General features: G+C 41.9%; 1 protein-coding gene across 1 annotated transcript in view; it reads right to left on the minus strand.

Annotated features, from left to right (window-relative positions):
* CUNH9orf3 (chromosome unknown C9orf3 homolog) overlaps positions 1-15,551 on the minus strand; it is a 320,137-nt gene that overhangs the window by 265,283 nt on the left and 39,303 nt on the right. The window contains exon 3 of the mRNA XM_023764898.1: positions 5,825-5,991. Coding sequence (XP_023620666.1) covers positions 5,825-5,991 — 167 coding nt within the window. The remainder of the gene's footprint in view (positions 1-5,824; positions 5,992-15,551) is intronic.

Consider the following 15,551-nt stretch of genomic DNA (forward strand, 5'->3'; position numbering starts at 1 on the left):
GTCACAGATATATTTCTGGAGGTATGAAAAGTTTCCACAAAAATGATAAAGGCAATCCTTGTTTTAATTTTGATGATACTGTTCAAACAGACAGACAGATATTGAAGGATCAGATGACTCTGTTCTGAAAAGGACCCAGTTAGTAAATATTTTAAGCTTTGCGGGCCATGCAGGCTTTGTTTCAACTGTTGGGCTCTGCCGTTGCAGCACCAAAGTAGCCATGGACAAGGGCCGTGTTCCAATCAAACTGTGTGTCTAAAAACAGGCCACCGGCTGGATGTGGCCAGTCGATTGGATTATCCAGATATAACCGAGTACTGCCAACCAGTCAGAGTTCACACATGCGTGTGTGCTGTGACCGCCCGCGCGGAGGCAGGCGCACCGTGTTAATGACTGAGAGCTAATGAGAGGAGAGCCTCAGGACGATGCTCCTGAGTGCAGGCTGTGCCCTCACCGCGTGCTGTGCACACAAAAGCTTTCCCGCACCGGAAGGAACATGGTGGAGAGCAGACCACCCCGTGGCTCACGCACGGCCATCTCCAAAGAACCTTCACGGGGCTGTGAGCAGCACACTCACACTGTCAGGGGCGATGACATTACAACAAAACATTAACCTTTGCATTAAACGTAAGTTGTTCATTTGAATTTTGCTGATTTAACAACTTGGTCTGTGCTTAACTTATAATTTTATTTTGGCTTTATAGATATGTAAGAGTTATAAGCAAACATAATTTATATCTAATCTTAACATTCATAGTCTTAAAATATAATTCTAATACAAATAATTTCAGCCGACCCTGGTAAACCATGAGATTTTTTCCCCCTCTATAAAGAAAAATAATGCTCAAGTTCGAGAAACACTGCCAAGCACGAGCCTTTCTGTCTGAACTGCAGGGCCAAACCATGAATGAAACAGTATGCAGGCTTGGTTAGGTGGGGGGCAGGGAGAGCCACCCCGCATCGTGGGGTGTGGTAACTGCAGGTCAACCTCTAGAGGCAGCCATGGGGGCTGGAGGTGGCCAGGTATCAGGACCAGCTTGACACTGCAGTGTTTCAGGTACTCAACCAACCTCAGCACGTCCGGGAACCAGAGGGAGGGTGGAGAAAGAGCCTGTGTGAGTCCAGCAGAACTTCACTAGGCAATTCCAGCGAGACGCTGCAGCCTACATCCGTAACCCTCACCTGCTGAACAGAGAGAGTTTCAGACAGGGCGCGTGGAAAGTGAACGGAGCAGGGAAATTCATAGACTGTGTCCTGTGAGGAGAGCCATGAGCACTATGGGAAGAAATACTGCAAAATAAAGGTAAAAGAAAACATCATTCTAAGGACTCAGAAGAAGAACAAGCCTCAGAAATGAACTTACTGTAGAAACCAAAAGCAGTTTAGGAAACTGCCTTTCCCATTTTGATACAGGAAGATATAACTTCTACGAAAATATATTTAAAAAGTATGGGAAGACAACAGGCTGAAACAGTATAAGAGACTGAGTTCAAAAGATAACAGATCAAAAAGATAAGGATTGTAAGGAAACTTAAATAACAATTTAAATCTACAATGGAATTACTAAAGAACAAAATGTTTCTATGGAAAATCAGTGGAGTAGAGTGTAAACAACAAATGAAAGGGCAAGCTACACAGACTGGGGGAATATGTTTGCAATACATATAGCTGATAAAAGGCTTATACCTAGAATATACAAAGCATTCTTTCAATCTACTAATAAAACAACCAAAAATATCACATTAAATAAATGGGCAAACAACTTGAAGAGATGCTTTCAAAGGAAGATATAAGAATGCACAATAAGTATGAAAAGTTGCTCACGATCATTAGTCCTCAGAGAAAGGCAAATTAAAACCACAACAAGCTAGCACTGGACACCCAGTTGGAAGGCTGACAATACCAGTGTTTGCAAGGATGCCCAGCAATGGTGCGGAAGGGGGAGGGGGAGGTTCTGATATATTGCTGGTAGAATACAAAATGATACAATCACTTTGGAAATGATTTGGCAGATATTTACAAAGTTAAACATGCATTTATACGATCCAGCAATTCCACTCTTAGGTATTTACCCAAGAGAAATGAAAACCTATATCCTCAGAAAGACTTGTACAAAGTGTTCACAGAATTATTTATCACGATGGCTAAAAACAATTCAAATGTCCATAAACAGGTGAGAGGATAAACAAACTGTGTTTTATTCATATAATGGACTACTATTCACCAATTTTAAAATAATAAACTATTAACACTCACAAAAATATGGGTGACTTTTCCAAACATTATGCTGAGCAAAAGAAGCCAGACACAAAAGAGTACACATGGAATGACTCTATTTACGTGAATCTTTGGCAGAGGCAAAACTAATCTACAAACATGGAAATCAGGTCAATGGTTGACAGGAGTGGGTTTGGAGGAATGACTTAAGGAGAGATGGCAAGGGCATAAGGGGAGTCCTCGGGTAAAGGAAATATTCCACATCTTCATAGGAGTGCTGATTAAATAAATTGGTGTATTTTTCAAACTTCATTAAACAAGACAAATTGTGTACATTTTATTACATGCAAATTATCTATCTATATAAAACCCTAATATGCAAATCAACCGAACAGCGGAAGACCGGTCGCTATGACGCGCACTAACCACCAGGGAGCAGACGCTCAATGCAGGAGCTTCCCCCAGACCGCAGGCCCCAACCGGCAGCAGCGTTAGGGGGCAGGGCTGGCTAGCAGGTGGCGCCAGGCCAGCCAAGGCGGGTGCAAGCGGGCCTCCATCGCCCCCCCCCTCCGATCGCCCCACTGGTCGCCCCACAAATCGGCCCTAATCACCAGCCAGGACTAGGGACCCTACCTATGCATAAATTTTGTGCACTGGGCCTCTAGTACTTTAATCAAGTTGATTAAAACCAAAGATACCCACAGCTAGCTTCTTTCTAGAAAGCTGTAAATTACATAAATAAAAATAATTCTATGAGCCTCTAGGCAGGAAAATCAGACTTTCAGGGAATTTTTTAAAAAGTGATATCAGATTTCTCCTCAGAAATGCTAAGTAAGGCATGATAATAAAAATGTTTATAGTTGTTTAAGAGAGAAAAGAAGTCCTAAGAATTTTATACTTAGCCAAGGATTGTTCGTAAGTGAATAGAACTAAAAGCCAACCTAAATATGGGATGGCTCATAAAATATACCACACATCCACCCTTCTAGAAAACAAATATTGAAACAATTTCCCAAGTGCCTGAGAAATGATTCAAATTTAAAAGCTTAAGGATAAAGACAGTATAAATACTTACTACAAATATGATTTGAAACTAGATGAAGATGTAAAAAAACAATAATTGTAATTCCTAGAAGAGAAGATATAATACAAAAACAAAATACAGAAATAAGCCTGTCCAGTGTGGCTCCGTGGTTGAGCATCAACCTATGAACCAGGAGGTCATGGTTCAATTCCTGGTCAGGGCACATGCCCGGGTTGAGGACTGGATCCCCAGTAGGAGGCAGTCGATTCTCTCATCATTGATGTTTCTATCTCTCTCTCACTCTCCCTTCCTCTCTCTGAAATCAAGAAAAACACATTTTAAAAAATATAGATAGATAATATGAGTCCTAAAGCCCAACTGTATTCACTAAAACTGGGGAATGTGGATGAGGGAAGATGATAGAAGTAAATGCCCATTTAGTTCCTTATTTGACAGAGTGAAGTCAAGAGCTATTGGTTCACTTAACTGTAAAAGATCCATTTATGAAATATTCTATAGACATAAAAAATAATGAGAAAGCTCTTAATACTCAGATATGAAATTATCTGTAAAACCAATTTATTCTAAAGGGTTGAGGTACAATACAAACATATGTGCAGCATGCTCTGATCTGTGCAACAAGCGGAAAAAACATCTTAAACAAAGGAAACTGGTGACTTTGGTTACCTTGGGGGAAGGGTTTCTGGGTAGCTGGGAATTAGGAGTAAAAAGGAAATTTTATTACAATTTTTTGTCCTTTGTTCATTTGTAAATGAACCATATAAATGTTACCTATCTTTTTTTAATGTATTATTTATCTTATTTTTACTTTGAAAATCAAGTAAATTCTCATTGAAGACTCTAGCATGTGTTAAATCTAGTTTATGATAAAGGAGACATCACAAGTTAGAAAAGATTCAATAAGTTATCTTACAGCAACTTATTTCTTATTTGAAAAAAAAACTGTAGTCCTCATTTCACAGTCCTGACTAGAATAAACTACAAACAGATAAAGACTTAATGAAAATTTTAAATTAAATAAAAATATTAAAACAGATGAATCTCAGATCAAATAAAGAAAGACCTTCAAAGAATAATTAGACAGATTTCACTAAATAAAAATTAAAATCGCCAATAGATCAGAAACATAGTATAAAATTAAAAGGCATAGTGAAACTGGGAAAAGTACTTTTCATAAATATGATAAGATAAATATTTTTATATTTTAAAGAGCCAATCAAATTAAAAGGCAAAACAAACTTTTGAAAACCTCACTGAAGCCTCATTGTAGAAATGGGCAAAGGAAATAAAAAGTCAGGAAATGAAGATAGTTAAGAAAAATATAAGGACATGTAAAACCTCATTGATAATTGAAGTAATCTATGTTAAAGACAGACCTTTTCTTGCCTAGCAAATGGGTGAAATTCATGGAAAATAGGGACCCTATAACTACTGATGGGTATGAAAATGTACTATTGGTACAACTGCAAATGGGCACAGCCTTTCTGGGAAACAACTTGAAATATGTACCAATAGCCTTATCCGTGCTGAAAACTTTTGACTCAATAATTCTAATTTTATACTAAATGTCTCCTCAGGAATTTAATGCAACTTTATAACAGGAAAAAACCTGGAAACAATAAAAATGTCTAATAATACAAAAATGTTAAAATATGATATATTCATACCATAAAATATTATGCAGACATTAAAATTATAGTTTTAAAAAATACTTAATGACCTGGGAAATGTTCAAAATACACCATAAGTGAAAAAAAAAGCTGTTATGTGCTATGACGGCAATTTTGAAATGACAATATGTACCATCTGTGTAGATTTTAAATACTGGAGGGAAATGCAACAAAATGTTAGCAATCACTTTCTCTAAAATTATTTAATTTTATTACTTTTAATTTCCTGTAAAATTTAAAGTTTCTAAAGGTATGTGAGAGACACCTTATTTAAAATGAAGAAATGTTACAATTATAAAAATTTCACCTGGCATCAAAATGCTTAGGCTCTCAGAGGAGTTAATTACTGCAATAAGCAAATAATCCCCAGACAGAACCTTGATCTGCATTAGCACTTGCCTTCCATCTTTTACGCTTTGGGTTCAGAACTCTGAGGGACAGAGCTGGACTCGAACAGCTCTGGCGGGCCCGCCAACAGCAGCGCTATCACTCGGCGTAATGAACTCCCTGTGCAATGAACCCCCTGTGCAGGCTCCAGGACCCAACCACAGACAACTCAACTGTAAGTAACGGTGTTTCCATGACACACTTGCCTGCCCAGAAAGTCTTCAACCAAGATCACCCACTTATGGCCCACAAACCACCAGGGCAGATCAACCGCTGAAATACTCTAGGAACTGATAAGTCTGGCATGAAGAGCCCCGCACGCCTGCCCAGGCTCCCCAGAGCCTCCCCCTCCCTGCTGTTTTCTCTGGCAGGATGTTTTCTAGCATGTTCATTCCAACCCAACTAATAAAGGAGCTCTTTAAAGTTGCGAAAAACAGCGCGTATTGGGTTCCTGGGTCCAGCATGTGTGCAATACACAAAGAAGCACAGAACACATGTACAGTACCTTCCCGAAGCTGTGTTGGCTTGGCAGAATTTTCCCCACTCATTAAAACAACAAAAGATGCAGCTGCTCGGACTGTGGCCTGCCATGTTGACATGGCAACGGGGGGCTCCTGGCATGGAAAAAGGGCCCTGTTGTTTATGGGAGATCCCATCGTATAAACACATGGCCTGCAAAAGAAAGACAAAGAAGCAAAGGGGGAGAATCTTTAAAATAAGTTGTCACTTTTCTCATCTCCATGGTAGAGAAGGTTAAGTTGAGCTTTCAAAGAAAAAACATTTGAGGCTTTGTAGTTGACTAGTTTCAAAGCATTTTGAACTGAAACTGCCAAGGGATGGCTAAGTAATAATTTCTCCCAAATGAATTACTTAAATATGTAAAGAAAGTTGTTTTTTAAGGGAAAAACATTTTTTGGTTAAAGTTTTAAACACTAGTCTTCCAAGTTAAAATATGTATTACCCTTGCCCTTCCCCTTAGGCTAGCTAACCTTATGCCTTTAAAAGAAAAAAGCTTTAGAGACATTCTTACAAAACTTGGAAAATATTCTGGAACAGAAAATATGTTTGGAGATCACTGAGATATTAATGTTTGGAAAAAACAAGCTGGTGGTCTCAAGTCCAGTGCTATTGGGCAGATATCCCAATCCTGGAAACCACCATCTCAAATGGAGCCCTTGTGGGAATCCCTTTGTGGAGGCCAAGAACAGGGGTAAACAGGACTATAGGTCACCACTACCAGGAAGGCCAAGTGTAGTCATTACCAAAGCAAATTTGGGAAACCAATGGCATGACATTAGGGCTCATTCTGTTGCAACTAAAATATACACACCCATGGGCACCAAGAACAATCTCTTCCATGATTGAGTCACTGCTGACAGAGATGGAAAAGATTGATGAGATCAAGGGAAAGGATTATTTTGACACCACTGTTTAGGAAGCACAAAACTTACCATCGGGAAAGTGTCTCAGAAAAATGTATCCACTTTTTTGCTTCACTATGATGAACATGTATTGTGTCCCTAAAATGTGCCGAGAGCACACAGAATGATGGTCCCACTCTATCAGTCAGGGTGCAGCCAAGAAAAGAGAAAACAGCCTAGGTCTTGACAAACAGAGATCATTTAATACAGGGAATTGGTTATACTAATGCTAGAAGAGCGGAGGAGCCAAACGGGGACAGTGAGGCAACCCAGAGAGTAAGCAGAGCAGTAAGTAGCTGTGACTCCTTGGGTTGGCGAAGCTGATGTTTCTAGATGTTGCCGGGTCATCTGGCAGAAGTCAGAGTCACAGTGGAGACCGTCCAATGGGTGCTGGGACCAGAGGAGGCTTGGTCACTGTTGGAGATGCCAAAGGAAACAGGGAGGGGAGAAGAAATGTTTCTCACCAACTCCTGCTCTCAAATCTTTCTACCAGGGCCACCCCCAACCCTCCCGAATTGGTCAGACCTACCAGGAAATAGAAGATGAGGGAGCCTAGGTAGTGAGGTGCCTGGTCACTCAGAAAAGATCACAATAAGAGCAGAAAATGGACGGAAGGGCAGATAGGCAGGTACGGTCTCCCTTCCTGTAAGTGTCCGTGATAACTCACAAGCTTGACAAGGAGCAGGGAAAGATGAGAATTCAGAAGACTTTAGTCCTTCCTGGGTTTTCACCTTATTAAGTACCTATGGGTAAGTCTCTTACCTCTCTGAGTCACATGTAAAATGGGGATGGGACACAGGTTGGTGACTTCTATTGTCTGTTCTGGTCCATAAATCTATGATTCTGTATTCCAAGTTTATCGATCCAAGAACAAAATTTCATGGAAGACCCAGAATCTCCCATCAGTTTCAACAAGCTGTCCCACCTCAGGCTGTGTAAGGAGGAAGCCCGCCAGAGCTATCTCATTCCAGGCAGGGCTGCTGGTGGTGGGTATGTGGTGAGAGATACGCTATAGCAGCTCAAATAACTCAGCTAGGTTGGGTCAAGCATGCCTATTTCTAATAATTCTACCTATTAAGTGTTTTGTTTTTCCCCAAAAAGCCCATCTTAGAGAAGGTCCCAAAAAGGAAAAGTGAGTGTTATCAGTGGAAACAAGGTGTATTCCCAGTAGCCAAATGGTAGGCATAACTCTTGCTTCCTCAGGCAATGGCAGACCTTGAGATCAAGGCTTGCTTTCTCACTGAAGCAGAATGGATCCCACAGTTTTTCTCAGTTCGAGAGCTATCAGAAGCCACTTCCAATCTAAGTAGACTTGTGGAGTTAAACTTATTAATGATGCTCACAGGGAAATGGTAGGCCCTTGCTTACCGCTCTCCTAAGGCTTTCTCTGCCTCATGCAAAGGGGGAGTTGTCCTTATTATGGTCTTAAGTCCTAGGGTGCTCAGGCTAAGTCTAAAAGTATCTACACTCTCTTGCTGTTGTGCTCAGCACCTTATTTCCCTAGGATGACTCTGATGTTACAGGTCTCCCCTTCTCTGTACAGGGAACGAATCCTCCCCAGAATATTAGCTTGCCAAGAGGTTTCTTCTCCTTTCCCTATAAGGTTGGGTTGGAGGCCATGCTAGCATATTAATATGCATTTCACCTGTGACCTTAGGCATGCGATCCCCAAGACTTCCCCATCAGCTTCCACACCTCTTCCCAGAACAAGCAATCAGCTTTAGATGAGGTCATATCTGAGAAACACCGCAGAGGAAGAACCAGAAGGACTTAGTGATTTGCTGAAGGAGAGGGAAAAGGAGAGAAAGGCCTCTCTGAGGGAGCCAGCTTCCAAGTTGGTCCCCAATGGCCCCTACCTCCTTATATTCACACCCTTGTGTAGTCCCTTCGCATGCTGTCTGAGGATTAGTCTGTATCACTTCTGAGATTAGATTATTTGAAAATCTGTGCCTTCCATTTTAGGGGTTCTTTTCCCTCTGTCTTTCTTTCTCTTCATCACTGACTCTGGGGGAAATCCAGCTGCCATGGCAGGAGGACACGCTGGGAGCCTATGGAGGGCCCATGTGATAGAAACGGAGACCTTCGGCCCACAGTCAACAAGGATGTGCAGGCTGACAACAGCCAGGCCTGTGAGTTTGGAAGAGGACCATCCAGCTCTAGTCAAGCCTTGAGACGCTTGCTCCCCAGCAGAATGCAACCTTGTAAGAGATACTGGGCCACAACCACCCAGCTAGGCTGCCCCTGGATTCCTCATAACTGTGAAATAGTAAATATTTATTCTTTTAAACTGTTAAGTCTAGAAATAGATAACAGAATTTTCTCAGGTTTCTGGCTCAAGTGATAAAATGAGTGATGCAGTTATTCAACAAGAAAGGAAACTCAGGACCACAAGCAAGGTCACAAGAAGGGTCAGGGAGAAGAGCTCCTACCTGTGTATTCTATATATATAAAAGGCTAAGCTACCATCTGACCATCGGACCGGTAGCTATGACATGCACTGACCACTAGGGGGCAGATGCTCAATGCAGGAGCTACCAAGCTGCAGTGACTTGGCAGCAACAGTTCTCGGGACCCCAAACCAGAGAGGAGGGAGCCCAATTCCGGGGTGCGTCATCCGAGAACTGCCCTCTTGCAATCCAGGACCCCTTGGGGGATGTTGGAGAGCCAGTTTCGGCCCAAACCCCGCAGGCCAGGCCAAGGGACCCCACCTGCCGGAGGGACCCTGCTCACTCCACAGATGCCCTTCGAGCCGCGGCACTGCACCTGGGGCGGCTGGCCCGGGAGGGACCGTGGGAGGTTGGCTCCAGGGTGTGTCCGGCCCATCTCGCCCAATCCCGTCCCGCCAGCCACCTTCTAATTAATTTCCTTTCAATGTGCACGAATCCATGCACCGGGGCACTAGTTTGCATGTAAAAGGCTTTACACACCATATGGCCGAGGACATTTGTATGAAGGCAGAGAGAGTGACTTCCTAACCTCAAACAGCATAGTGTCCAACAGTGGGACTGAGTGTCTGAAATCAGGCTGATCTCAGAAAGTTTAAAAATGATAATTTTATATCTTAGTGTTTTTGTTACAGGCAGATTTGAGTCTGGGTGTCACACTTCAATAGGGGGGTGGGGATGGGGGAGAGATCCTTCCATTGGCTGATTTTTTAAAAAGCACGTTATCACCATCCTTTTCTCTATTATTAGAGAAATCCCTATTCTCTAATTCTCTATTTCCTAATTCCCGAATTCTCTATTATTTCCCCTTTAAAACTGTCTACTACTAGGTATTTTGCTCTGGAGTTTTGTCCTGATTCCCCTGTCACCTCCTGAAGGCTCTTTCTGCCACATTGTGCTTGGGCACCTGACTCTCCCTCCAAGGGACTTGGCCAGACCCCCAGGAAGCTCTCCCCTCCAACCTCCCCACTGTCCTTACCATTCTCTCTTCTTACCCTCCTCTTTGCATGGCAGGGCATCCTTTCTGCTAAAGACTCTATGTTTTCTTTCTAGCTTCCCATTTGGTCTCCAGACCTATAACTCTTAAATTGTGGATCAAGTCAGGTATATAAAAGCCACATCCATAAATATAAGACTCAAACACTTTCTTATTGGAATATGATCATAAATCAGGAAATAATCACAAGAGAGGCCCTAGGCATAATTTCTTGAAAATGCAGATTCTCCTTGTGCTCCCAGACTACTGCTTTCCTGGCCTTTCCTCTTTCTGAGTTGCACCTTCACTCCTCACTTCCCAACATGCCCAAACCAAGTGCCAGTGACTTTATAACCAACTAGAGGCCCGTTGCACAAAGAGATTCATGCAATAGGCCTTCCTTCCCCTGGCTGCCAGCACCGGTTTTCCTCCAGCACCCGGGACCCAGGCCTTCGCTACGGCCACAGTGGAGAAGCCAAGCCTGGAGGCTTCTCCGCTCTGGCCACAGCAGAGAAGGCAAGCCTCTTCAGTCTTCAGTCATCTTCAGTCTTCAGTCATCTTCAGTCTTCAGTCGTCTTCAGTCTTCAGTCTTCGCTCGGGCCAGAGCCTTCAGTCTTCACTCCGTGCCTGCATATGCAAACTAATTGCCATCTTTGTTGGGTTAATTTGCATACTCATCTTGATTGGCTGGTGGGCGTAGTGGAGTGACACCAATTTGCATGTTTCTCTTTTATTAGTGTAGATGGCCTTTTGAGCTTTTCTAACTTGATATCTTTATGCACATAGTGCAAATATCTAACAATTTAGTTAAGTCACTAAGAGAAACAAGTCGTGAAATGGAATCAATGGAGCTAGAATCCATCGGTCGATGCTGAATCGACAAGTGAGCTGGACCACCGGGAATTGTTCATCAGGGTGACAGCACAAAGAGCACCCAAAAAGTACAGAGGAAGCAACCAGTCACTCCAATGAGGGGAGGAAAGACGGGACTTTGGGGAACAACATCAACATTAATGATTTTTACTATCACTTTAATCATCTTTCTTAGTGATCCCCCTAGTCAACATACTAAGAGAAAAAAGAAAAAGCCTGAGAGGTATAGATCGGAAGCCCCCTAAGTCTGACAGTCTGAAAGAGGAGCCAAGTACAGTCACAGAGGTTCAGAGGTACAGAAGCTGGAAGAAGACCAGAAATTCAAAACCAATCAGAGGACACCATGTGCCATCTGGTGAACAGGAACAATACGCACATCCAGATTTCACATATTACAGATGATTGGACAGTTGTTTGTATCTGCACTCAAATGAACAACATCCAAAAGTTAATGTCTCATAAACAGCTTACAAAACTATCGAGAATCAGACTCAGCCCTAGCCAGTTTGGCTCAGTGGATAGAACATCGGCCTGTGGACTGAAAGATCCCGAGTTCAATTCTGGTCAAGGGCACGTACCATTGTTGCAGGTTCCTCCCCGGCCTGGGTGTGCGCAGGAGGCAACCAACTGATGTGTCTCTCTCACAACAATGTTTCTACTTTCCCTCTCTCCCACTCTCTCTAAAAACAAATGGAAAGATAGCCTCGGGTGAGAATTAAAAAAACAAAAAAAATCAGATTCATTTTTAAATAAAAATTCAAAGGGTGTTTCTGAGCCAATGAATACTAAGTGATTTAAATGTGTCTGAATCAGGATTTACCTTTTAAACATGACACCAAATTCACTCATTTTTATGCTAGAAACATAAAAACTGAGGGTTAAAATTCCTCTCTGCATGGTGACTTCAGGGTAAAGATGGCTCCCCTCATGCACGCATTAAATGAAAACTACATGGAGAGCTGGCTCCTACCTGCCATGCCTCAAGAGGGGAAGAACATCTATGTGCGTTTATAAACATGCTCCACAGTTATCTGGATGTGTGATCACCGAAATCAATGCAGCTGTGTTTATTCAATGTGCACAGCCTTGCACCTCGGCCATGTTGCTAAAACCTGCCAGTTGGAAATTCTCTGATGCTCATAACTTCATTATTTCCAGACTGGATAATTCCTTCCAGCACGCAAAGGAAAACTCCCACATCACGGCTCATGGGAGACTCCTGGGGGAGCCCAGTTAACTGCACAGGAGCTGTGGGAGTGGGAAGAGGACACCGAAAATAAAAAAGAAAACAGGATAATACAGGGGTTGGGAGGCAGGCCCATGACTTGCTGCCTTTAAAGAAGGAAAGTGAGGAAGAACCTGTTGGAATAACAATTGCCTCCGCCTGTTACATGTTTGTGCGTTTGCAGAGGTCAAATAAGGATGAGACATACTATGTTGCTTTGATCTGAATGTGTTCCCCCCAGTTCTTCTGTTGGAATCCTAATGCCCAATGTGATGGTGTCAGGAGGTGGGGCCTTTGGAAGATGCGTAGGTCCTGGGCGGAGTGCTCATTAGTGAGATTAGTGCCTGTATAAAGGTGGCTGACAGAACTCCCAGCCTCTCCCACCCTGTGAGGACACAGCCAGAAGTCAGCAGTCCACAAACCAGAAGTGGGCCTTCACAGAACCCAACCATGCTGGCACCCAGATCTCAGACTTCCAGCCTGCAGGACTGTGAAAATAAATCTGTTTATAAGCCACCCAGTCTGTGGTATTTTGTCATAGTAGTCTAAGCAGACTGAGACCTATGCCATTGATGAAAAAAAAAACAACAACAACAAAAACAACTTGTAGGGGATTGATTCAAACCATGTATTTTCTTTCTCTTCAGTTGACTACTGTATGCATTTGTCCTTTTGCAGTTGTGGTAAAAAGGGGACTATTTTTAGTTTTAAAAATGTTTCAAGTTCCATTACTGTCCATAAAATCACCCATTTTCAGAGACTTAGTTATCACTATTCAGTGACTGGGGAACAGGCTGCTCAGGTGAAGCGGGTAGGAGGTGAGGAGTTCCCAGTTGCCTGGCTGTGAAATGATGGGGTGTATTCCCACAGTGAGGCACTGATCTGGTCACTGGAGGCCAGGGGCCCGCAGATGTGACAGCTCAGAGGGTCACATTCTTTTTTTTATAATATATTTTATTGATTTTTTACAGAGAGGAAGGGAGAGGGATAGAGAGTTAAAAACATCGATGAGAGAGAAGCATCGACCAGCTGCCTCCTGCACACCCCCTACTGGGGATGTGCCTGCAACCAAGGTACATGCCCTTGACCGGAATCGAACCTGGGACCCTTCAGTCCCCAGGCCAATGCTCTATCCAGTGAGCCAAACCGGCTAGGGCGAGGGTCACATTCTTACATAGGCTTCCCAGGGTTACAATATCCTCAGGTCTCCATCAATTCCGCTCCATCTGTTCTCCTTCCTGCATCTGACCTTTTATACGACTCCCTGATCTCATTAAACCCGTTAAAGTCTCCATTGCAGGTGAGCAATCCTATTACCTTCTCGTGCCACAAAAGCCAAGAGCCAGACTACCCAAACAGGAAGAGTAAAGTATGACTCTCTCTCCTGCGTGCGTACACACACATGCACGCACACACACACATGGGCGCACAGATCTTTATATCATTCTACTTCATGGCACAATTACCAAAACCAGGATTCATCAATCATACTGAACGTATGGCAGGTCAAAGAAGAATGCTGCTTTGACTCAGATTTTCTGTATAGTCAAACTGGACTGGACTGAATAAAAGTAGCTTTGAGTCAGAAATTGACCACTTTTCACCAGAGTTGTTTTGGATGCAAAATAGGCAAGCTGCAAATAAAAGCAAAGACAGCATTTCTCATCTGGAAGTCCCTTGTAAATATAGAATTTTACATCTGGAAATTATTTGGAAATCCTCAGATGGAACCTTCTCGTCTCATACATGAGAATTAAGTTTCAGAGAAGTAAAATGACTCATTGAAGTCACACAGCTAGTTGGCGGCATGGCTCAGAGGAGTTCTCAGGTCTTGTGGCTCTCACCTTCTAGTTCTTTCTGACATATTATACTTTTGGTTAGAGTTTGTTGTGTTTTGTTATTTTCTGTTGATGTTGGTTATTCTTTGTGTTGTTGCTGCTGTTTGGTTGGTCATTTTGGTGACTTGTTTAAGACAGTCTATTGTCTTTTCTCCCATGACTCGATGGGATTCTGAGAAACAGAGGTGGTTCTATGTGCAGCCAGGGGAGAAAGAGGCTAAAGTAGAACCCTTCCAAACCTTGCCAGGTTTGGAATTTTTGATTCCTCTTTTGCAGTTATACAATGATATTATATAATTAATATGTATTTCCAGTTCAGTTCTCATGAATTTTATATAGGTTTCTGGAAGCAAATAAGAAAAAAATTAATTGTAGAAAGATTCCTTTTAGATTTTAGAATCTCTTCTGAAAGATCTCCTGCTCATTCTTCTACTTTTAAAACTTTCCTTTATAGTGAGATATAAAACTGTAAAACTATTTTAGTGGAGGAGAAAACATGTTTTAACATCTGGTTTTGATGTCAAACTAAAAATACTCCAAAAGTCTACATCTTTCTTGGTCCAATAGCTGAGCAATAAATATAACAGAAAAAAAAAATCGCTCCCCTTTGTATTTTGCCAAATTCATACCGGTCTTGTCTAAAACAAAGAAACATCATAGTGATTTAGAAAATTTAAAATTTTAATATTACTTTAAATTACAATGTATTTTCCTGATCAGTTTATCTTTAACAATGATTCAAATAATTATAGTTTTAAAAATAAATTTACTATATTTAACTGAATTTCCCCTCCACTCAACTCATGGCCAGCAATGTCATCAGCTTAAGCCCAGATCTCCTAGACCACTTGGCTGGTTCCACAAACTAATTTAATGACACTAAGGGAAAAGGGAACGGGTTACCAGAGAGAATGCTTTGGTTTTAACTAACATTTCATTCAGTGGAATGGGAAAAAAAATGTGGGAAAATGCAGAAAGTATATAAACTTTGAATAAAGATTACCATCTTTGAAAGCTTTTTTTTTATGTCTATTAAGAACCTAGAATAAAAAAGATACTAAGTCCCCTTCTTTCTAACTTAGCAAGAACACCTTTACACATTCTTGATCCTGTCTCTGTTCTCAAATAGTTCTTCCGAATATTTTTAAAGAGTACGGACACAAAGTAAACATTGCTTCCAAGATCCAAATTCTATCAGATTATTATATGTGTTTGCTTCATCAGTCATTTTTTAATGTCAGCTAAAAGGCATATCTGAATGATGGACACAAGAAAGAGCATTTCAGTTCAAGCACTGCCACAGCCCCACAATGGCTAAACCAAAGTAGGAAAAGGTAGCTTTTATACTTCCAGATATTTTATTGACAATGATTGGAAGGAACACAACTTTTATAGCTTCAAATGTATTTCCAGTTCTCCAGAGAACACTACCACTGGGTAGAAACGAGAGGACAG

Source organism: Myotis lucifugus, unplaced genomic scaffold, assembly GCF_000147115.1.
Source record: "Myotis lucifugus unplaced genomic scaffold, Myoluc2.0 scaffold_360, whole genome shotgun sequence".
NCBI classification, from domain to species: Eukaryota; Metazoa; Chordata; class Mammalia; order Chiroptera; family Vespertilionidae; genus Myotis; species Myotis lucifugus.